This window comes from Brassica rapa, chromosome A09 (genome assembly GCF_000309985.2).
Source record: "Brassica rapa cultivar Chiifu-401-42 chromosome A09, CAAS_Brap_v3.01, whole genome shotgun sequence".
In the NCBI taxonomy this organism is placed as follows: domain Eukaryota; kingdom Viridiplantae; phylum Streptophyta; class Magnoliopsida; order Brassicales; family Brassicaceae; genus Brassica; species Brassica rapa.
Genome location: NC_024803.2, coordinates 15901295 through 15925674, shown reverse-complemented (window position 1 = coordinate 15925674; position 24380 = coordinate 15901295). Strand labels below are relative to the sequence as shown.

Genomic DNA, 24380 nt, shown 5'->3' with positions numbered 1-24380 from the left:
GATCAACATAACCATGAAACTAGACGGAAGTAAAACTCATCCTCGCTGGCTAACGATCTCAAACCAAGGCATTCATGATCACATGATAACCATGAAACTAAACGGAACAAAAACTCTTAAAACTAAATAAACGAATAACTCAATAAGGCATACTGGAGAAAACTATTAAAAACCATTCACGAATTTTAAAGAAAGAGACAAACAAAGTCATCAAAAAAACAAAAACAAATAACACCAAAATTCAGAAAACTAAAAAAAAATTAGCGCTCAAAGCCCAAATGTCTCCTTGCGAACTTCTTCCTCTTCTGCAGGAGTGTAATCATTCTGGATTTTAAAAATAGAGCGAACCTCCTCTGGTTCCATGTCTTTGATGGTATCTGCAACCTTCTGGCAACCAATGTCGAGAAGGCCTTTGACGTTGAGATAGTTAGCTGCGAGGATGAGTGAAAGAGCGTCTCCATCTCCACAGCAATAAAATGTTTGTCGAACTCTTCGAGTTCCTTCTTAGCCTCCTCTCGAGTTTCCTTCGATGTTACCAACTTCAACGTGTTTCTTGCAATACTCGATCACTTTGCCGAGGATATTACTGTTGACGGTTTTGATCGGGATACTGCTACCAGAGCAGCCGTCTTCGAGCATGTGCGCTACGATCTCGAACTCACGCGCAACCTTCACTCAACTCGAAAGGCTCCTCATCGGAGCTTATCAATGTAAATTTCTTGTTTGACTCAGACATTGTTGTTTTGATTAGTTAGGTTAAAAGCGGCGAAGAGTTCTAGGGTTTTGTTTTGTAGAATGGACTTGAGGATGAGTCTTGGTGAGGGAATGAGTCTCTTATTTATAATGTTGAGAGGGTCGGTGAGTATGGAATATGGAAAATATTATTTTCCTAAACAATATGGAAAAGGAGAATAATAGGAAAAATTAATGGGGTTTTAAATTACTCCATAACGTTCAAGTTATCAATGTATCAATAAAGGGGCTTTAAACCATTAGATATGATAAATGGAGATTTTGAAATATCTTCTTTTTTTTTTATTTTGGGATCAATGTATCAATAACGGGTCCAGAGATTCGATATTGCGTAGAAGACTCTAGAATCTTTGTGATAATACCTCAGTCAAGATAACATCTATAGATATACTATAGAAAAGTTGGGCCATTGGAAAGCATCACGTAAGATTTAAACGCCAATTCGTATTACGACAAATCTTATTTTAGTTTCTATTTTTAATAAAAGAGAAAATGACACAAAGAACACTAAATGAAGTTTTCCTCCCCAAACTAGCACTCAGGATCAGAAGTCACAAAAATAGGTTTCATTAAAGGGGCAATTTACCCTTATGCCCCCTTCTTTAACTAATTTAAAAAACAAATTTGAAATCAATTGTCGCCGTCCTCGTTTCATCGCTTCTTCTTCTCCTCATCGCTGTCGTTCGTCGTCGTCGTCTCTCCGTCGTCGTCGTCGTCTCTCCGTCGTCGTCGTCTCTCCTCGTCTCTCCGTCGTCCGTCGTCGTCGTCTCTCGTCTCTCTCTCCGTTTATTTATTCGTCGTCGTCGTTTCTCAATTGATCTGTCGTTTCTACGTCTATTCATCTCATCTCTCTCTCTTTGTTTTGTCTGTTGATGATTGAAGTTGTTTTGTGCATCTGTGGACAATGGATCTCAAAAGAATCTCTCCAGTGGGAGTTTCTTGTTGATTTGAAGAGGAATGCATCAATCATTTCCATAGAAGAAGATCTACTGTATGAAGATTTGATGAAGATTGTCTCTGAAGATTTTAGTGTTAAAGAGGAAGAAATCAGTTTGAGTTATGGTTTTTCATTGGATATGAAATGTATTATTGAAAGTTTCCCCCCACTCTCGATAGGTAATACTCGTCAGCTCAGAACTTTCATTTCCAAGACTAGAGCATTTGATGGAACCTGTCGTTTGTGTGTTAAGGTTTGTATGATTTTTTTCTTACTTAGACTTTTCAGGATATGCTTCATAACCAAGTATTATGCCTTACAGAACTACTTGACTTTGCAGGTTAGTACTGATCCAGCTAGCTGTAACACTCAAGCTTCTGATACATTTGCTTCTACTGTTCCATTGAATGCCAATCCAGCGATTCTTTCTACTGTGCAGAGTGAAAAACAGGTACATTGTCCTTAATTCCCTTTTTCTGTTTGTGTTTGCATGATATGCTTCATAATCAAGTACTATGCCTTACAGAACTACTTGACTTTTGCAGAGTCTTCTATATGAAGGTGTTTCTACAGTTCCTCTGAATGCTCTTCCGGATTTTAGTACTGATTCAGCTAGCTGTAACATTCAAGCTTCTGATACATTTGCTTCTACTGTTCCATTGAATGCCAATCCAGTGATTCTTTCTACTGTGCAGAGTGAAAAACAGGTACATTGTCCCTAATTCCCTTTTTCTGTTTGTGTTTGCATGATATGCTTCATAATCAAGTATTATGCCTTACAGAACTACTTGACTTTTGCAGAGTTTTCTATATGAAGGTGTTTCTACAGTTCCTCTGAATGCTCTTCCGGATTTTAGCCCTGTCCATATTGGACTTTCACCAAACACGAGAGTAGCTGGCGATATTAAGGTGAATAGCTATTTTAAGACAAAGAGAGAGTTGATGTTGAGGATGAAGAAATGGGCTTTAGAGTGGAAGTTTGAGTACAAGACTGTCTCTTCTAACAAGTCAAGAGTGCTTTTGAGTTGTGTTGATGAAAATTGCACGTGGAGGATGCGTGCTATCAAGCTACCTGTTTCAGATTTTTTCGTTGTTAAAAAGTATGTTCATGAGCATACATGCGATACAACACACAGGAAAGCCAACCACAGACAAGCATCTGCAAAGTTGTTGGGTTCTTTGATTTCCAGCAATTATGGAGAAAAAAAGGAAGGTCTCAAACCGAAACAGATCATTGAACAGGTCAGGATGCTGCATGGTGTTCACATCAATTACAAACAAGCTTGGAGAGTGAGAGAAGAAGCTCAGATTTTGGTTAGAGGGACTCCTGAAGACAGCTATTACAATTTGTCTAGGTGGTTGTATAAAATCACAGAAACAAACCCTGGTTCCTTGACTTATCAACATGTTGATGCTGCAGGAAAGTTCAAGTATGCATTTGTGGCTTTTGGTCCATCGATAAGGGGATTTTCATTGATGAGGAGAGTTATTGCAGTAGATGGTACATTTCTGAAGGGAAAATTCAATGGGACTTTATTGGCAGCTTGTGCTCAAGATGGGAATTATCATCTATATCCTCTCGCCTTTGCAGTGGTTGACGCAGAAAACGGCGCCTCTTGGAAATGGTTCTTTAGAGGTTTGAGCCAGAAGATCCCGGACGCTTCGGATCTTGTTTTTGTATCAGACAGGGCTAACTCCATTTCTTCAGCGTTGGAGGATGTATATCCCTTATCTCACCATGGAATTTGCAGGATCCATCTGCTCCGCAACATCACTCCTACATATGCGAAGACTGGGTTGCTACCTCTGGTGGAAAGCGCTGCTGATGCCTATACGTGTCACGAGTTCTGGTTAATCTTCAAGGACATAAAGGATAAATGTCCTGAATTGGCTAAGTATCTGGAAGAGTCTGATTTTAGGAAGTGGGCACGAAGCTATGCGCCTGCGAACAGGTATAATATCATGACTACCAACATTGCAGAGTCTCTCAATTCTATGTTGAAGATGCCTCGTGAGTTGCCCATTATCTCTCTCCTTGAAACTATCAGATTGACGATGACCACTTGGTTTTTTGAGCGACGCGAAGCGGCTGCGAAACATAAGCACCTGGTTACTCCAAAAGTTGTGCAGAAATTGGTATCTAGGTTAGGGGCCGCAATGTTGTTGAATGTGTATCAAGTTGATCGAAGCGAGTTTGAGGTGAAGAATGAAACAATGAAGTTTGTTGTTGACTTGGAGAAGCGGCATTGCACATGTAATGTTTTCGACATTGACAAGATCCCCTGCATCCATGCCATCGCTGCTGCTAAGCATATCAAGAGAGATGAAAACCGTTTTGTTGATGCTTCTCACTTGACAGAAACGTGGGCTAAAGCTTATGCTGAAAGCATACATCCTGGTGGAGAGTTGTCAACGTCCACCTATCCAGAGAATATTGATGAACTGTCTTGCCCACCTCCAGCTACCAAAAAGAAAAGTGGACGCCCTCCTACAAAGAGAAAGAGATCCGTTGGCGAGTTTGGGGTTCCTGGATCTAAATCTCAGTCCCACAAGTGCAGCAGATGTGGCACAGGAGGGCACAACAAGATCACATGCCAGAGGCCTATAGGATGAAGTTCTACATTTTTACATTTTTATCGATTATTATTTGGATGTTGGCTATTTGATGGTTACATGATATGCACAAGACCATATACATTTTTTCTTTTGGAACCCTATCCTGAATAAGTATGATTTCTTACAACTTTTGTAATATACAACATTATCTTTTGATCTCATTTCAATTTTTAGTTTAAACTTCTTTGCTAGAAAAAAACACAGTAATATTCAACTATTCTGGAATCCCATCCAGAAATACCGAGTTCATTTCCAAGGTTTATAATACAACATTTTCTGTTAAGAATAATTATGTGGAAAAGTGTAACAGATGATTCTCCTCGGTCTAGCGGCTAAAACACCTATCTGTCGAAATTGTAACGCTTGACTCGACCCGGGTTCGATTCCCCTACTAATCAGAGTTTTTTTAAAAAATTTAAGTTGAATAAAAATAAAAGAAATATATTACTTTACTTACAACATGTAATGACTGAAATTAACTTGGCCTAGTGGCTACTACACCTTAGTTCCCTCTTACCTCCTAGTCATCTTCAGGTTCGAATCCTATGAGATGTGTATATATATTTTTTTTTCCTCCAAAATTTGCAAATCACATTATCAAATTTTCCAAATGTGTAGATATTAATCCTTAGTTTTGATCTCATTTCATTTTTTCTAGTTTAAGAAAGAAGCACACTAATATTCATGTATATTATTCATGCAAACTCTGGAAGCCCATCCTGAACTATCTAAGATCTTTCCAATGTATTTTACTATAAATTCAATTATGTGGAAGCAACTAACAGATGATTCTCCTCAGCCTAGCGGCTAAACCACGAAACCTATGATACCGAAACATTTGTTCGACCCGGGTTCGACTCTCCTACGAGTAATGGTTGATTTTTTTTTTTTGTTCAAACATATATCTCAGGAATCGAAGAGTCTCTTCCAAACGACATCATGTAACTCAGTAACCGAAGAGTTTCTTTTCGTCAAGATTGGCTGTTATATGATTGGTTATTTCAGTAACTGACTTCAATAATCGAAGAGTTCCACAATAATCAAGAGTTTATTTTAACTGACTTCAATAATCGAAGAGTTCCTTTTAGTTCTATAAATATAAGGGACGATATCAGACCTTTTATTCACTCACTTCATTTCGTCTGATTTATCCTTTTGCAATACAAGTTAGTTTTCGATTTTTCTCATTTTCCATTCAATTCATGAACTTTTTTCTATTTCTATTTTATCGTAACATCTTAGTTTCGATTTTGTTGCAGGACAAAGTTTCAATGGAAGGAAGTTCAAAGAAGATGATGAAGCGTCCCATAGAGGAGGTTTACGGATGTGATGCCGCCGAAGGTTTCAATAAGGGGAAGAAGGAAACTGTGGTACATTACAGGGCTCTTCTTCGTTTGTCCAACGAATACAGGCTATCTGAGAATGATTGGAATCTGCATCCAGCAAAGCAAATTCAATTGCTGTCCAAATCGAGTTGCTTGAAGATATTATCAAAGCTGATGGAAAATTTGATTTAACTGCTGAGTTGGAGAAACTCAAAGAAGAGCACTCGGAAGCGGAAGGAATGCTTGCTGATGTGAAGGTCAAAGTCCCTGATTGGGATAAACTTGGCGAAAGTTGGCTGTGTCATGAGTAATTTCATGTTATCATCTTCTCTTTTTATGTTTTTAAGGACCACATTATGTTTGATTTTCAGTTTTTATTTTAAATGAATAAGTACTTTTGTTTCTCTTGTGTTGTTTCTTCAATTAACAACCTAAATAAAAAACTTGTTCAATGTTTTTCACTATTTTGTAATGGTTTGGCCTAGTGTTCTTATAACTTGGTTATCTGATTTGCTTATTTGTTTTTGGAAAGCCATCCTGAATACATAAAATGATATCCAGATTATATAAATCTATCGTCTGTGAATAAATAAGTTCACATTTACTCTGTTATCGAATATCCACCGTAGCCTAGTGGCAAGCCCTTCTACTCTTAGTGTACCCTTATCACACAATAAGCCGTGTTCGATCCCCGTTGTGTATACTCACATTTTTTTCTGTTTTTAATTAAATATTCAAAAGTTATTTTCGTTTTATTATAGCTTTTGGCAAGTATAACACCCTTGGTACAACGGCTGCACACTTTGATTCATCTTTCGAGAGTTCACGAGTTCAATCAACATCAGATCACATTCTTTTTCATTTTTTTTTTGTAAACTTTAAAGGAATTTGTTTTTGGAAAGCTATCCTGAATACCTAAAATGATATCCAGATTATATAAATCTATCGTCTGTGAATAAATAAGTTCACATTTACTCTGTTATCGAATATCCACCATAGCCTAGTGGCAAGCCCTTCTACTCTTAGTGTACCCTTATCACACAATAAGCCGTGTTCGATCCCCGTTGTGTATACTTACACTTTTTTCTGTTTTTAATTAAATATTCAAAAGTTATTTTCGTTTTATTATAGCTTTTGGCAAGTATAACACCCTTGGCACAGCGGCTGCACACTTTGATTCATCTTTCGAGAGTTCACGAGTTCAATCAACATCGGATCACATTCTTTTTCATTTTTTTTGTAAACTTTAAAGGAATTTGCTAGGCTTTGGTGCATTTTGCTTTCTCACTCTTTTTCTGGAAACCCATCCTAAAAGTACCATAAGCATTTGACAATTCATCAATACATCCTAAAAATTTTTCAATAACAATCTAAATGAAAAAAACGTTAGGGATAATTCATTACAAACTGAAACTTAAACGTTAGGGATAATTAATATCAAAGTAGAAAAACAGAGTAGAAAACAGAGTAGAACAAATATGACATTTTCACTTCCTTTGACCTTCCTGGAAATCTTTATCCATAAACTGGTCGAAGATCTCACAACATAGCTTGCTTCGTAAGTCCATCGCAGTTTCATCATTTATATTAGCCATGCTCTTCAATCCCAGTGACCTGCATTCCAGCATCTTCACAACAAAAATACCACAGTTGTATGGAAATTTTGTCTTTGGAAGCCCTTCTGCAAACTTAACTTCAAATGGACTGATATCTTCGAAATTAACCTCTTCACCAAGAAGTTCCATCTTTATGGCACTAATCAACACTGTCATAAATACCCAAAATTATACAATAAATCAATCACCAACAGACAACAAAATGAATATGTAAAAATGCATCACAAGCACAAGCAGCAAGTGACAAACTTTTATTTTCTAAATTAGCTAAAATTCTTTTTTCAGGATACGCATACTTTCACAATCCTATCCATTATCAATGTAACAATATAAATTAAACTGATTTTTCTACACTGAATGATAAAATTAATAAATCACAAAGAGTTTTTACCTGCCAGTTCTTGGATTTGATTAAGAGCACGTTTGATATTTGCTTTTGGAAGACCACAATGGAAGAGTGTGATTGTGTTGTCCATCAATTGTATCTCCACCCCAATATAGTGATAGCTCAACTTATCTTCAATGACACCATATATAACATCAACATCTTCCAGCCATACCTTCTTTGGATGTATTAAACCTTTCACAAGTTCGCCTACACAGCCCTCCAATAACGTTTTTTTTTCTTATGTGGCTTCCTGACAGATTCATAAGCGTACCCAACCACTTCTAAGAATTTGACTGGTACAAAGCATGCTGCTGGAAGATTGTTGTTGCGGAACCAAGCACCTTGCTCAACCCTCTTACAATTTAGCATTTCAAATGCAACATTTATGTGCTGCCAATGTAACAATATAGTTAGAAACTTCATATAGAACTGCTATAACATGGACATCTAGCATAGCTCAACTCAACCTCTTCCTAAACATATGACACAATCAAATAGAAGACAGAACAGAGTGTTGATTACCTCTTTGTTGAGATTGTTTTCTGCATCGTCCATTTTTTGAAAGAACTCTTTTTCAATTTCTTTTCCATTGATATAAAACGGTCTGTAGTTGATAAAATTAACTAGTATCAATCGAAACTTTTACAAAATAAATTAGGAATATTTATGCGAGGACAAAAAGTTGCTTACACACGATATATGCCCCGTAGATCCATCCAGTGTGCAAGCCTTGAAAACCGAGGAAATTCAGGTGTCACAAATGGATCAATTGGAAGGATTACCTCAGGTGTTACAGGTATAGGAGGGTTTCTAGGTCGTATTGGCCTCTTCTCTTCTCGCTGTAGAAAAGGAAGCAAATCTACTGGCTGAGCATTTGCTTTCTTCTTCTTACCAACATCAGGCTTCCCCTTTAATTAAAAATAAAGACAAAAATTCAGGATCGTTTTTATCTTTATACTTGAATGCCTTCCTAATATGAAGTAAAAATATTTTTTATACCTTTTTTGCATGATCGTCTTGACTTGGTTTCACACTCTTACCCTGCTTTACTTCCATCTGTGAAACAAAACCGATATATCAAACTATTGACCTGAACTTCAATTCAAGTGGATCTTATTCATTTTTATTACCTCTTTTGCCATTTTCCCAACACCATCTTCTGATGGACCAGCTGCTTCATTTTTCTTACAAGCGACAGCCTTCGCCTTCCCCTTTTTGAATGACAAAAATTCAGATACATTTATATCTTAATTCCTAGTATGATGTATAAATATTTCATACCTTTTTATCACCATCTCCTTCACTTGGATTCACACTCTGCGTCTGCTCTTCTTCCATCTGAAAATCAATACCGAGATATTAAACAAATGACATTATTTTTCAATTCAAGTGATCCAAGGCATTTGTTTTACCTTTTTTGTCATCTCCCAAACACCATCTACCCATTTTCTTGGTTTTCGCATCTCAGAATGGTGGAAGTAAATTTGTTCTTTAGAATTGTTCAAAGAGACAAAACACGAGCCATCAAACAAAATGACTTTAACTTTTCCAGCGCACCAGGCACCATTGTCGAACGCCTCCACGTCCTGCATTAGCTCATAACTTTTCTTCGCTCCAGATCTCTCAGGTGGTGGTTGAGGACGTATTCTGTCAATTGATACACGTGTCTCAACACTCCTTTTCCTCTTCTTTTCGTCCAGAGACGGGACGGAGTACTCAACTTTCACCATCTCAACCCCATCAACCAAATATGTTGCCAACACATTTCCTGGATACCATTTATGACAAGTATTGTCATCTTGTGATGAAATCTCCACATTTGCTCCGATCTCAAAGGGATTTTGAACTCTGCTTTCTACATCCTGTGATGGTTTAGATTCAAGGATATCCAGTCATTTTGATAGTTGCTGTATATTTATTAAAGGTTTTAATGAAAGTAATACCTTATTTTGCTCTGTTAAAAGATTTCTGCGAGCTCGGGTATTTGGCTGTGTGTCGGAAATGTTTGGTGAAATGATCTCATTCATAAGCTCGTGAGTCTCCTGAATTCAGGAATGGTTGAATGAACACGTACAAGGGCTTCCAAAAATTACTTGAAAAGTCCAATTTTTTAAAGAAGGTACCTGCTGCGTCTGAATTGGAGTAAGGACTGGAGTCTCAATATTCTGTTGAGCTATTGGAGAACCAGGTGTCTCTTTCGTGATCTCATTCATAGGCTCTCGTGTATCCTGAAGTCAGGAATGGGATTATGAACTCGTACAAGAACTTCCAAAAATTAATTTAAGTACAACCAAATTCATAATTTTATAAATACCAACAGTTTTCAAAATTATACTTGCCTCATTGTTAAGTTGTTCATCTGCTTGATCTGCATTGGCTTCACCTTGTCTGGAAGCCGTCTCATGAAATGGAGTTGTGTCAGTCTGTGCAAGTACAACAAAAATTAGGAAGGCAATCCTAAATATGTATAACATCTTCCAAAATTACTTGACAACTCAAAAAAAAACTGAATCAAGAACTAGATAAACATTAATTTTAATTTCCGAAAAAAAAGTTACCTCATTGTTTGGAGTTTCATATGAAGTAACTCTTTGTAGTTTCTCTAGTTTTGTCACACGTTCTTTAATCTGTTTCCTGTCTTTTTCAATCAAACACAAACGATCGTTCATGATCCTTAAATTATCTCCCACCATCTCGCTGATTCTGTTGATCTTTGATTCCAAAGACTCCTCCTGATACGAAGAAGAAGCTTGACTCATCCCTCCATTCCCAAACAGTAAAGATGCTCTTCTTATTTGTTCATTAGCACCGTATAGGTCTACTGACATGTTTCGCCAATCTCTAATTTTAAACTTATAACCTCTCTTGGATAAATCGGCCATGTCATCCAGATCTTTATTAGCTTCGTCTTCCATGCAAACATCAGCTTCTGGATCATTAGAAATAGGAGGTAGGATGCATGTGACCTTAAGCTGAAACCATAAAAATAATTAGCTTTTAAATGGAGAATCATAAGGCAAAACAGAAACAAGAAAAAAATAATGTAAAAACTTACATGATCTTTGATTTCAATTAGGAGAACATCTATCAGCTGTGGAGAAGCTATTTGAAGGTACTTCTCACACAAAAATATTGGGGTAGACGGTTGAACGCTCAGAATAGGAACAACTTGACTGAATGCATACTGTAGCAAAGGTACTGACTCAAGTATCCATATAAGAAATGCCATAGGGAATCCTTGCAAATCATAATTGTTTTTGTCGAGGCTTTTGTCGACAGCTCTCTGAAGTGATTTTAACAGCAAATTATAAGCTGTTCTCCCCCATGGGTATGTCATCAAGACATCCATATCCTGCGCTATTTTCACATAATCCAAAGTAAAAGTTGTGCCACCGTCGAGAAGGCTCTTCTGTAGTAGTATGCTCTCAATCAGGAGGAGCATTGCAAGGCAGAATCTCTCATCAGAAGCATCTTCTCTTGTGTTTCTGAGCTGCTTCTCCACGTCCTTTACTGTATGAGTACGCCCTTTTAGGAAGTCCCACTTAAATTTCTCGGTTTCCTCTCGTGGTTCTCTTGCTTCACCACTACATTTCAAACCAGTCACCATGTGGAATTCTCTTATAGAGAACCTCATTGGCTGAGCACCAAAATGGAACCATGCTTCGTGTCTCTTCACTGTCTTGATGCTTTTGGTGAGAACTGCGTGCACTATCTTAGCTGATAATTTCAAAGACCTCTCTCCAAGCTTGATCACCGGTCCCAAAAACGTCCCTCTTATTCTGTTGAACTCATCATTTCCTAGAATTTCCTTAACAGTTTTGATATAAGCAACTATCGAGTGTTGGTTTATCGATATCGTCTTCTCTGGCTCTGATCCAATCGGATACCTCAGCTCAGGCAGTGCTAGTCTTAATGGTAATGGATCTCCCATCTTGTTTCTATCCTGCGTAAACAAGAAAAATTTTATTTGTCTAAATTAATTAAAATCCAATTTTCAGGAAGGGTTTCCTGAAACAATACAAATCCTTCCTGAGTCTATACACATGCTTTCACATGAACTAGAATTCTACCAATCATATTAGGTTAAAACGAGCAAGTCTATACACAAGCAAAAACCAGGAGACCAATCTCTCAGAAAGAAAACACACATAAGGTTGAATCTGCAACATACCTTAAAGAGATAGAGCTCTAGAAATGGTTTTTCTCGGAGAATAGAGAGAGCTCGCGTAAAAGATCGAGAGAGAGAGAGAGTTCTGGAGATGGGTTTTCGTCGGAGATCGAGAGATATGGAGATGAGAGAGAGATTCGAGAGGCGGAGACGAGTGAGATTCGAGAAGTTTGAAACGGCGAGAGTGTTGAGACGGCAAGAGTTTTGTTTTTTTCAATCGAAATGTATTGTTTTGGAAACCTATCCTATATTAATTGGTTTAAGTATGCTTATGTAATATTCTTTAACAGATGATTCTCCTCAGACCAGCGGTTAAACCAAGGCATTTCATAACTCAAAAGTCTCTCTATCCCCGGGTTCGATATGTGGTGGATTCAAAATCAATTTTAATTTTTTTTTGTGTTACAGTTTGGAGTTAAATAAAATTAAATGTAATCCATTAACAGATGATTCTTCTTGGCCTAGTGGCTAAACTCCCACACTATCCAAATACGCAAACTCTCTCCCTCTGGGTTCGATCCTTTGTGGTTCTAAATTTTTGTTGTCTGTAAACATCACAATTTTAAGCTTACCATATACATGTCCAATCCTTAGTATATAATCTCATTTCATTCTTTTTTACATTTGAAACACTTAACTTTTTTTCTGGAAACCCATCCAGAAACATTATTTTAACCTTCCAAGATATATGATACCCAAAAAAATACTTGATATCCTTCCAATCTTTCTTATGTAACCAGACGCCAACAACATAACAAAATAAACAGTCATAACTAAAACCGAGTCTTAACTAAAACAAAAAATGTTTTCATGCATCATTCTCATTTCCCAAAGCTCTCATCCACAAATTGGTTGAAGATCTCACAAGACAAGGTTCTCCTTAGCTCCAATGCATTGTCATCATTAATCTTTGTCATGTCTCCTATCTTCAATGACTGGCACTCCAGAATCTTGACAAGAAATATCCCACAGTTGAAAGGATGTTTTGTCTTGGGTAAACCTTGTGCCTGCTCAATCTCAAATGGAATCATCTTCACTTTATCTACCTCATCACCAGAAGATTCCACCAGCAGATTAGAAATCAACACTGTCATATTTAAAAATCAATATCAAGATAGAATCAGTTGAATATTTCAAACCAAGAAACAGTTGAATACATCAAATACAAATTGTTTATACATACCTGCCAACTTTTTCACTTGAGGAATATCAATGCTGTTGCTTTCCTTTTGAAAACAATCATATACTGTGATTCTTTTCTTCTTCAAATGAATTTCCATCCCAATCCAGACATTGCTTTTTTTTCCAAGAGTAATCCCATACACAACATCAACATCTTCTCCCCATGTCTTCTCTGGATATACCTTCCCTCTCACAATATCTTTAAATAAATCGTTGAAAATCTTTTTACCTTTGACCTTTTCTTTCTTGTAAGCCAAATCATGAGAGAGCAAGAAATACAAGAACTCCATAGGTAGGAAGCACGCCTTTGAAATCTTGTAGTTGTGGAACCAAGCAGCATTCTCATTTCTTCTGCAATTTAGCATTGCAAAGGCACCATCAATGTGCTGCAAAAAAAAAGGCAAACATTATCTAATTTGTTACTATCTAATTCTTGAAACTAAACAAATCCTTCCTGAATTTTTTTTAAAAAAAAAGCTCAAGGCAAGAACATATGTAAACAAATTACCTATTTCTTAAGGTCCTTTTTTTGCATTTTCCATGCTTTGAAAGAAAGATTTCCTTATCTTATTATCATTGATTGATAGGGACCAGCAGTCGATTAAAGATTCAAAGGAATTACTAAACCTCTTATACATAAATATAAGAATATATAGACAAGGACAGAAATATGCTTACGTTTCATGCATGCCGGGCTTTAATGTCATCCAATTTTGAAGCCTTGAAAGCTTATGTTCCGCAGGAGTTGAAAACGGATCAACTGCAGGTATAATCTCAGGTATTACAGTTAAAGCCGGATTTCTGTCAGACTTGAATGGAGTTTTTGTGTCTCTAGATCGTTTAGGCACCCTCTCGCTCCTTCTTAGGAAAACATTATCCATTCCTGAATTTTGTGATGAGGCAGCAGCTTTCCTTTTCTTATCAGGCTTCACCTTTAATCAAACAATAGACACCAAGCAAAATATTATCAAATTTGTTGCAATCGGAATTTCTGGAAACCATTCCTGAAACTAAAATGTATGTATATCAAACAATTCACGTGAAGTATAATTCTAGTTATGATTTACCTTATCTGCCATCTTCCAGACTCCATCTTTCCATTCTCTATGAATTCGCAAATCTGAATGTTTGAATAGAATAGTTTCCATAGAAGTATAGAGACACACCGAGTATGTGTTATCACCAAGTACCATGCTAATTTGTCCGCTGCTCCAGCCATTGTTGTAAAAGGCTTCTACCTTATCCATCATCTCAAAGGATTTTTGGTCACTAGTTGGTGTTGCAGGACGTATTTTGTCAGCCGTGATAGTATCCTGAAGTTTCTGAAGTCTATGTTGGTCTGTGAAGAGTGTCGTGTACTCAACTGTCAGCTCCTCTAGTCCTTCACACAGTTTAAGATCAACAACCTTTCCTGGATACCATATTTCGTCATCAGTAGACAAAATCTCAACCTCTGCGCCTATTTGAAAGTGAGCTAGAAGCCTGCTTACTTCAACCTATTAAAAATGAAGATTCAGTAACATCAGCGGTTTTAAATTGTTAGAATAATAATTAAAGATCAAATATACTCGATGCATACCTCGTTTGTTTCTGAAAAATCTATAGCACTTGTCTGAAGATGCTCTGTTTGCAGAGTAATAGGCGGCATCTTCGAAACATCTGTGGAAACTAGCTCAGTAGTAGGTTCTGTAGTATCCTTGAGATTTTCTTCTGCTTGATTCTGCTCTGATGGTGTCTCATCGGATTGATCTCCCTCACTTGTCTGAAGGTGCTGTGTTTGCGGAGTAAGAGGCTGTGTCTTCGAAACATCTGTGGAAACTAGCTCAGTAGTAGGTTCTGTAGTATCCTTGAGATTTTCTTCTGCTTGATTGTGTATGCTCTCCTTCACTTGTAGAAAAATATTGGGTCGCAGTTTCTGTCTCACTCTATAAGACAAAAGTAAATGGTAAGAGTTAGTTGAATAGAAAAATATTACATAAACATTTTAAATATTTCTTCTTACCAAAGCATTCTTATTTTCTTCAATAACTAGTGCAATTAGTGAAGACAATGGAGAGGAAGGTGTGTGATGCACAGCATGTGTATCCTCCTGTAATAACAGCAAAATAAATGAGGTAGTTATGAAGAAGTTTCTACAATTTAAAATTCAAATTGTACTTATGAAAGACATTTCTATGCTTACCTTTTTATTGTTTGCTGAAATGATCTCAGTCAATGGCTGTGTAGCCTCATACGTTTCCTATGTTACCGTCTGCAAAAAAAACAAAAAAAAGTCAGGTAGGGGATCAAAAACACGTACAAAAGCTTTCAAACATTACTTGAAATCTCCAAGATTTTTTGAACATTTACCTGCTGTTTCTGAATTGGAGTAAAAACTTGAGCCTCAATACTCTTTGGAGATATTGGAGAAGAAGGTGTCTCATTCATTTCCAGTGTTTCTTTTTGCAAAACTTGAGTCTGAGCAGCAGGTGACTCAATCACAATCTGCAAAAAATATCAGGAAAGGCCATCATGAATACATTCAATTATAATTTCTAGAGTAAATATTACCTCATCATCTGGTTTTCCTTCTTCTTGATTAGTTTTGGGTGGCGTTTCATCAGTAGAGGTTTGTGTTTCCCTCTGCCAAAAATTAGAAAGGTCTATATATGTAAATCACCCAAAACTAATTGTAAACTCCAACTGTCATTGAGCATATACCTCTTTTGTCAGATTAGGAGTAAAAACTTGAGTATCAAGGGCAGGCGTGTCATCCGATGGCTCTCTCTCAATCTGTAAAAATTATCACGAAGTCAATCCAGAGTACGTTCTAAAGCTTCCAAACATTAACTTTAAAATCCAAGATTTTTTTTTGACCATGTACCTGTTGAGTCTGACTTGGAGTATAAACGGGAGTTTCAATACTCTTTGGAGCTATTGGAGTAGACGTTTCTGTTTCTTTCTGTCAAAAATCAGAAAAGCCTTTATATGTAAAAAAAAATCACCCAAAACTAATTTGTAAACTCCAACTGTGAAAACAATATCATTGAGCATATACCTCTTTTGTCAGATTAGGAGAGAATACTTGAGTATCAAGGGCAGGAGTTTCATCATCTGATTCATTCATTGTCTCCTGCAAAAATCAAGAATGCATTCAAGAATATGTACAAAAGCTTCCAAATATTACTTCAAAACTCAACAATATTTTATTGGTTACATACCTCATGTGTCAAATTAGGCTGTTGAGACATTGGAGATAAAGGCGTCTCACTCGATGGTTGCGTGTAATCCTGCAAAAATCAGGAAGGCATTCAGGATTTTGTACAAGAATTTCCAAATATTTTCTTAAAAATTTTTGAGCATATACCTCATTTTGTTGAGACTTTGGAGATGCAGCTGATTCAATCATTGTCTCCTGCAAAAATCAGGAATGCATTCAAGAAGTACAAAAGCTTTCCAAATATTACTTCAAAACTCAACAATATTTATTGGTTACATACCTCATGTGTCAAATTAGGCTGTTGAGACATTGGAGATAAAGGTGTCTCACTCGATGGTTGCGTGTGAGACATTGGAGATAAAGGTGTCTCACTCGATGGTTGCGTGTGAGACATTGGAGATAAAGGTGTCCCACTGGATCGCTGTTTGTCAAATATTAGGAAGGCATTCAAGAATATGTACAAGATCTTCCAAAAAATACTTGAAAATGCAAATGTAAAAGAAGATGTTTTGAGAATTTACCTTTTGTGTCACGTTAGTGGGAAAAACATTGTTGTTTCCTTCCAACTCTGACACACGAGCTCTAAGATGTATGTTTTCTTCTTCCAGTAATGACATTCGATCCTTCATGCTCTTCAGATTCTCCTCCATTACCGTGATGATCCTGTTCACTTTTTCATTTACTGAATCCTCATCAATCGGAGTAGAAGCTTGGCCAGTCTCCTTATTTGCCATCATTTGAATAAGAGCATCCAATGTGTCAAATGTGTCTACACACCTATTTTCCCAGTCATCGGCTGTAATCTTGTACCCTTTCTTTGTTACATCTTTCACTGTTTCCAGCTCGTCACTATATTTGTCTTCAATGGAGATATCATCTTCTGGATCATGAGGAATAGAAGGTAGTATGCAATGGACCTTCAGCTGAGAGTATTTAAAAAAAGACCAATGAGAAACATATTAAAAAGAAGAAGCCAAATAAACTGAGAAACATATACTTGGAAAAGCTTACCTTTGTATCAGCTTCAACCTGTAAAACCCTATCAAGTGATGGATTCTCTACCTCAGTGTATTTTTCACACAAGTAAGTCGGCCCAGGAACCTCAACTGTTGGTACACACTTACTGAACTTATCCCTTAGCAAAGGAATCGACTCTAGTATCCAAAGAAGGAATACTAGAGGATAACCTTGCAACTCAAATTTGGATTTATTCTCCAAATGATTCGCGACAGCGTTTTGAATTGACTTCAGGAGCACAATGTAAGCCTCTTTTCCCCATGGATATGTCATATCCTGTGCATTTTTCGCATATTCCAAAGGAAAACTCCCTCCTTTGCTCTTCCGCAATAATATGCTCTCTACCAGGATGAGCATTGCGAGGCATACTCTCTCCTCAGAAGCATCTTCTCTTGTGTTTCTGAGCTGGTCCACCACGTCACTTAACTTATGACTACGCCCCTTTAGCAATTCCCAATTAAATCTCTCGGTTTCCCTTCGTGGTCCTTCTAATGCACCACTACATTTCAAGCCTGTCATCATATGAAATTCTCTTATAGAGAACCTCATTGGCTGCGCACCGAAATGGAACCAGGCTTCATTCTGCTTGACAGAAACGATGCTTCTAGTGAGAATGGCGTAGACTATCTTTGCTGATAACTTCAATCCTCTCTCACTGAGCTTCATTACAGGTCCCAGAAATGATCCTCGGACTCTTATCATCTCATCTGGTTTTAGGATGCTTTTGACAATAGAGATATACTCTGAGCCAGAGTATTGGTTGATTGCTGACTTTTCCTTTGGCTGTGAACCAATAGGATACTTCAGCTCTGGCAGTGCTAGTTTTAGAGGTACTGAATCTCCCATCTTGTTTCTATCCTGCGTAGACAAGAAAAAAAAAATCCAATTTTCAGGAAGGGTTTCCTGAAACAATACAAATCCTTCCTGAAGTCTATACAAATCCTTCCTGAAGTCTACCAATCATATTACGTTAAAACGAGCAAGTCTATACACAAGCAAAAACCAGGAGACCAATCTCTCAGAAAGAAAACACACATAAGGTTGAATCTGCAACATACCTCAAAGAGATGAATTACGCTCCAACAACTTTGTGTTCTCACAATTCAAAAGTCTTTCATTTGCTTCGCTGGTTAATAAGAAAGAGTAACAAACAAATCAAAATCAAAACGCAAGCTTCCCAAATTTTAATTCAAAAACCCTAATTTTAAAAAGTTACATAGTGATTTGTGTCTGATTTTGAGAGTAGAGAGTGTGACGCTGATGATTAGATAGCCGGAGAAGATGATTAGCGAGCCGGAGAAGATGATTAGCCAGCCGGAGAAGATGATTAACGAGCCGGAGAAGATGATTAGCGAGCCGAAGAAGATGACTAGCGAGCCGGAGAAGATGATTCCCGAGCCGGAGACGACGATTCCCGAGTCGGAGAAGATGATTCCCGAGCCGGAGACGACGATTCCCGAGTCGGAGACGACAGTGCCGGTGAGGGTTTGAAGATTCCCGAGAGGAGACGACACGATTCGCGATCGAAGGAAATGAAATGTTTTTTTTTTATTCTTATAACAAAGGGTATAAGGGTAAATTACCCCTTTAATGAAACCTATTTTTGTGACTTTCTCCTTCTAGTGCTATTTTCGGGACATAAACTTCAAAAGGTGCTATTATTGACAATTGCCCTTTTAAAAATGTCAATGTTACCTAAAATCATTTATTTTAAAATAAAATATAAATCAATAACAAACAAGGTAATTTTACAAAAATATAAATACTATATTAAGTTAACATAATGTTTAATATTTTTTGAAAATTAAAAAAATAAATAACGAAAAGAATAATCATGGGCAATTCTCCTAAATAGACTATTTTCAAGTTTTGGTCACAAAAATAGACCACAAAGAGGAAAATGACCAAACTTTTTTTATTTAATATGTAATATGACACTAATACAGTAGATATAAAAAATTTAAAAAAAATTAAAATAAAAAAATTTTAAAAAGAATTTTTTTAAAAGTTTTAGATTATATGTTTTCAAATTCAAACTTTTTTATATATTTTTTATGAATTTTTTTCGAAATTTTTTTATTTTATTTTATTGTATTTTTTTTTCAAATTCTTAATATTTATTTTTATTTTATAAAATTTTAAACCTCAATCCCAAATATCCACCCCTTAACTCTAAACACTAAGGTTTAGATTAGTTAACACTAGGGGTATAAATATATATTTACCTCTTTAATCAAATATTTTGGTCATTTTCCTCTTTGTGGTCTATTTTTGTGACCAAAACTTTTTTAGTGTTATCCTAGGATATTTCTCAATAATTACTACATTTGCTATTTTCGAAAATGTCAATATTACCTAAAATATAAATCAAAAACAAACAAGGTAAATTTACAAAAATATAAATACTATATTAAGTTAACATAATGTTTAATATCTTTCGAAAATTAAAAAATAAATAATAAAAAGAATAATTAATTTAAAAATACAAGACTTTCAGACAAGCATAATTATCTAAATCTAAATTTAAACTCATGATTTTCAAAGTTTAGGTTATATACTATTGAAAATATTCAAAATAACATATAATATATACAAGTTCATATTATAAATTATTGAGAATGCTCACATAAAATATTTTAAAGCACCAAAAATATACCAAATCGTTTTTAAATTTGGTATTTAAAAAAATGTTAATATTACGAAATTTTTTATTTCAAAATAAAATATAAATAATAATCAAATAAGTTAAGCTTACAAAATTAAAAATATCATGTACAAATCTATACTATATAAAATAAAGTTTCAAAAATTAACATAAAAATAAGAAACAAATATAATAGTTAATTTAAAAATGCAATACTTTCAAAAAATTATAACTATATAAATCTAAAACACATGATTTACAAAATTTAGGTTATATACTACGGAAAATATTCCAACAAAAATATGTACTATATGTAATTTGATGTAATAAATCATTGAGAATATCCACATAGTATTTTAAAGCACCAAAATATGTCAAATTACCATTTTAATTATTATTTTAAAATTTTCAAAAAATGTTTACTTCAAAATAAAAAAGGAAACTACTATTCAATTTAGTGAAAAGACAAAATTATTAAAGGAATCAATTTGATATATAAAGTAAACCTTTGAAAGACCAACATAAAATTAACTAACAAAACAAATCGTAAAGACTACAAGAATTTAAAATAATAAAAACAATATGAATCTAAAGCACTTTTCATTACGTATGAATCTAACAAAATATGATTTCAAAATGGAAGCTATTTCTTTAAAAAAAAATCAATAATAAATTTAGTAAACAAAATTCCCAAATAACTAAAAGAATCAGTTTATTATAAAAAATAAATGCTTGGAAGATCAACATAAAATTAAGTAACAAAAATAATCTTAAAAATATAAGGATTTCAAATAATAAAGACAATGTAAATCTAAATCACTTTTTCATTACATATGAATCTAAATAACATATGATTTCAAAATTGAGGATATATATTATTTAAATGTTCACATAGAATTTTAAAATATCATTATAATAATATAAAAATCAGCATCTTAATTTGATAAAGTAAATAAAAAATTAAACAACAAATTAACAAAAATAAAATATTCAAAAAGATATAGAGTTTAAAAAATATATATATATATAAATAATCACGTATGTAAAAATAAACAAAAATCAGCACAAAACTAAAAAAAAAGATAAATTAAAATTTGTAAAAATTATCTTTAAAGTTAGATTGATATTTATAGCAAGAGAACTCATTTTGGAAAAATATTAATAATTATTTTTTAAATCCAAAAATAATATAATATTTTATTATAAGAACTAGGTAAGGAACCCGAAAGATATCGCACAGGAACTCATTTTGAAAAAATTATGCCACATTTTATATAAAATGAAAGGATACATATTCATAAATTTTGACAACATTTTTTTTAAAATGTCACTTAAGATGAAAAAGTGCAACTTTTCACATTTATTTGGAGAAAATATACACTTTTGACAATTTATTTTTAACAAAAGCAACATCTAAGATGGAAAGACATATCCTTATACATTTGACAACTTCTTTTAGACCAACGCAATTCTTAAAATGAAAAAAAAATATTGTTAAGATTAATAGATATATACTTATATATTTTGATAAAAAAAAATTAACTAATGTCATTTTTAGGATGAAAAGATACAGCATGATGAAATTCACAACCTTGACATTTATTTAGAAAAATTATGCATTTTTAGACGCTTTTAGAAAATAAACGAAAAGATTATAGAGATGTGATTAGTAGACTATAATAAATTTTTGACAGTTTAGTTTTTCGACAAATAATCTGTTAAATTAAAAAAAAGTATTTAATAACAAAATGAAGGTTACAAAAGAGAAGTTAAGTTTGTAACCGTCTCTTTGACTTGCAACTCCTCATTGGTATTTATTTAAACATGCACACCTCTTAGATCAATATATTAACATTTGTTTTTTTTTTATCAAATATACTTATTAACATTTGTTTACTTAACAAGCTCTATTTAATCTTCAAAAAAAAAAAAAAAAACAAGCTCTATTTATTTTCATAACTCCTTATTTTCTTATCTCCGGTACATAGATTCGACATCATGACATCTGAGCACTTGGTGCATTTGTGTGGTACACAATAACTCTTCATCTTTACAACACATATTCTTACTATCTTAATATATGTATCTCAAAAATCATTTTTTGTAACTGATCTTAAGAATCATTTTAATAATGCCATTTTTGTTATAACTGTAAACACCAACTTTTTTAACGTTTATAAACTTTTTAAGGTTGAAGAAATGAAAATTTTTAACGATTATAGATATGAAAATTTGTTGTATTAGAAAATAATAAAAACACCATTCTTAATTGTCATTCGGAATGAAACACGAGTTTGTTATAAATTTGTTCACCGATTTTTTTTGCTGGAAATCTATGTATTAAGGAAATTATTTTCAATATGAATTTCATTAACTGTAATGAATTTGTAACTTTCCAATCTAACCTATACTAAAAGGGTTATATGAGCATCAGAGAAGCTGTCCACGTAGGACAATTAAATCAGCCAATCAGGTTGCAATGTTTTGCCACGTAAGCTCTTTGTTGCCCGTGTTAGGCTTGGCGTTTTTGTTTGGGCTTTGCGTTTTTCTCCTTGGAGTATGTATGCCGAGATCTCGCCCTTTTTTACTTCTTCAAACCCTTACTCTTCGACATCCCCTTTGCTCTTCCTCTTCTTTGTTCCGTTTCACGTCTGATTCTCCAGTGCTGTCGTGATCACGGAGTCAACTTCTTCGACAACGCCGAGGTTTACGCCAATGGCCGAGCTGAGGAGATTATGGGTCTGGCGATTCACAAGCTGGGCTGGCGGAGATCCGACATCGTGGTCTCCACCAAGATCTTCTGGGGTGGTCCTGGTCCTAACGATAAAGGTTTGTCGAGGAAACATATCATCGAAGGAACCAAAGCTTCTCTCAAAAGACTCGATATGGACTATGTAGATGTCCTCTATTGCCACAGGTCATAAAGATTTGATTTTTTTTTATTTTTTTTCTTGAGTTTTGGATTATGATTTAATTGTTAGGGTTCCTGAGATTGAAATAAAGAGTTCGAGCTTTAGGTCTTTTAGTGTCAATGTCTTCCGTCGTTTCTACTATGGAACCTCTCAGTAGTACTGTAACGCCTCTCCATTTTTATTTGTCTCCATTCATTGATTCCTTATTCCAATCAGGCTTTAGAAGCTTATTCCTTATTCCAATCAGTGGTACTGTAACGCCTCATGTCATTTATGTTTATTTCCTTGAGAGGCTTTCAGACCATGTCAGGTGATTCTAAGACGACATGTCGGCTCTTATATCTTTGAGATCGTATTCACTTGCTCAAAAATCTCTCCCCTACAGGTATGGATTTCCTTGGTCTTTTTTCCGTATTTAGCTGTAACAAATAATGAAAATTTATGTTCTCACAGTGTCGTAGATTATTTGCTTTGATGTGTAATTTGAAAATTTCTCAGACTTTTCTCAGTATTACAATCTTTTTTTTTGCTGAAAAGTTGAAGTCAGTATTACAATCTTGCGGGAATCTCAAGACTCGGCATATTACTCAAGTGTAAGCTTAATAATGCCTTCTTACGTGTGACTCAGCAAGCATATTTTAGATTCCTAACTAATAAAAAAAAAGCATTATCATGTTTGATGTGTGTTTTGCTTCTCTGTTTCAGCTATGGCTTTTATGACGATGTTTCATGGAGTACGAGAATGCACCTGGACCTGTTCGACTATCTTCCTCTTACTGCCCTCATCTAGACTCAGTAAGTTTCAGCTCTTTTTTCAAGCTGGTATTTCAGCCGTATTTTCAACTACACCATTTGACTTACATCAGTTTTATGTTTGCATGTAGGGCTGTCACTTTCTCTGAATACCCTTGATAATATTCTGGCTTGGATTGGCTACATGAGGTATTACCGCCTCCCTCTTTTCTGCCCAAGTCCTTATTTCGGATTGGATTTGAAGAGTTATGAGTTGTTGATGGGTCTCTCCCTCCTTCCGCTCCCAAGGTTCAAGTGCTAACTTCCATGGGTCTCTCCCTCCTTCCGCTCTCAAGGTTCAAGTGCTAACTTCCAAATTAGTATTAAGGTTTTTTCTGAAAGAGAAAATGAATATCTTACTGGTTATCTATTTGAACAATCTAGGTGACACACGAAGGACCAATGTGTGATTTACTATGGTCTGTTCCTCATGATCGATGTGGGTTATCTCCACGTGGTGCTGGTTACACATTTGGACAGCACAACAATGGACTCAGTCTCATATCAAGAGCACATCAGCTTCTCATGGAAGGTTTTAACTGGTGGCAGGTGTGAATGTTCATCTCAATTGCCCAAAAGGCTCTGCCAAAGGCATGATTGGTCCGTCTATCTATTATAACTGTGGATTGAATCATTGATCTTTCAAACCTTTTTATGGTAACAGGAAAAGAATGTGGTGACAGTGTTTAGTGCACCAAACTGTTTCTACCGGTGTGGAAATTTTGTAATGATTCTACAGATAAGAGGAACATATTTCATCCAGTTTGATCCAGCTCCTCGACAAGCCGAGAGATCACTGATCCTAAAACCTATACAATGACATCTGCTCAG

At 35.2% G+C, this 24380-nt stretch overlaps 4 protein-coding genes, 1 long non-coding RNA gene and 1 pseudogene across 10 annotated transcripts; 3 read left to right on the top strand and 3 right to left on the bottom strand.

Annotated features, from left to right (window-relative positions):
* Positions 1–267: 267 nt before the first annotated feature.
* LOC103839422 lies at positions 268–736 on the bottom strand (annotated as a pseudogene).
* Positions 737–1642: 906 nt separating this feature from the next.
* On the top strand, positions 1643–5736 carry LOC117128322. Its single transcript, XM_033280509.1, has 2 exons — positions 1643–1943; positions 2031–5736. Exon 2 carries the CDS (start codon positions 2633–2635, stop codon positions 4301–4303), a length of 1671 nt encoding a protein of 556 aa, XP_033136400.1. The 5' UTR covers positions 1643–1943; positions 2031–2632; the 3' UTR covers positions 4304–5736.
* A 644-nt stretch (positions 5737–6380) lies between these two features.
* On the bottom strand, positions 6381–13568 carry LOC117128320. The gene is made up of 12 exons (XM_033280503.1): positions 12987–13568; positions 10194–12890; positions 9975–10058; positions 9759–9863; positions 9579–9677; positions 9048–9497; positions 8917–8973; positions 8766–8846; positions 8635–8691; positions 8326–8543; positions 8158–8239; positions 6381–8025 (listed from the first exon to the last, which is right to left on the bottom strand). The coding sequence occupies exons 2-12, from the start codon at positions 10548–10550 to the stop codon at positions 7843–7845; spliced, it is 1773 nt and encodes a 590-aa protein (XP_033136394.1). The 5' UTR covers positions 10551–12890; positions 12987–13568; the 3' UTR covers positions 6381–7842.
* A 245-nt stretch (positions 13569–13813) lies between these two features.
* On the bottom strand, positions 13814–22211 carry LOC117128326. Of its 6 annotated transcripts, none has more exons than XM_033280526.1 (6): positions 17196–22211; positions 16706–17107; positions 15849–16605; positions 15168–15757; positions 14988–15074; positions 13814–14910 (listed from the first exon to the last, which is right to left on the bottom strand). In XM_033280526.1, the coding sequence occupies exons 1-3, from the start codon at positions 18045–18047 to the stop codon at positions 16450–16452; spliced, it is 1410 nt and encodes a 469-aa protein (XP_033136417.1). In that variant the 5' UTR covers positions 18048–22211; the 3' UTR covers positions 13814–14910; positions 14988–15074; positions 15168–15757; positions 15849–16449. The 6 variants fall into 6 exon arrangements, with proteins under 6 accessions (XP_033136417.1, XP_033136420.1, XP_033136419.1 ...); XM_033280529.1 differs by having other exon boundaries at positions 13814–15469; positions 15536–15607; positions 15686–15757; XM_033280528.1 differs by having other exon boundaries at positions 13814–14481; positions 14565–15757.
* Positions 16317–17174, top strand: LOC117128352. The gene is made up of 2 exons (XR_004451655.1): positions 16317–16505; positions 16548–17174. It is a non-coding gene; the product is annotated as an uncharacterized LOC117128352 (long non-coding RNA).
* Positions 22212–23486: 1275 nt separating the features above from the next.
* On the top strand, positions 23487–24369 carry LOC103839685 (serine/threonine-protein phosphatase PP2A-2 catalytic subunit). Its single transcript, XM_033278336.1, has 3 exons — positions 23487–23552; positions 23934–24098; positions 24214–24369. Exons 1-3 carry the CDS (start codon positions 23487–23489, stop codon positions 24367–24369), a joined length of 387 nt encoding a protein of 128 aa, XP_033134227.1.
* The last annotated feature ends 11 nt before the right edge of the window (positions 24370–24380 follow it).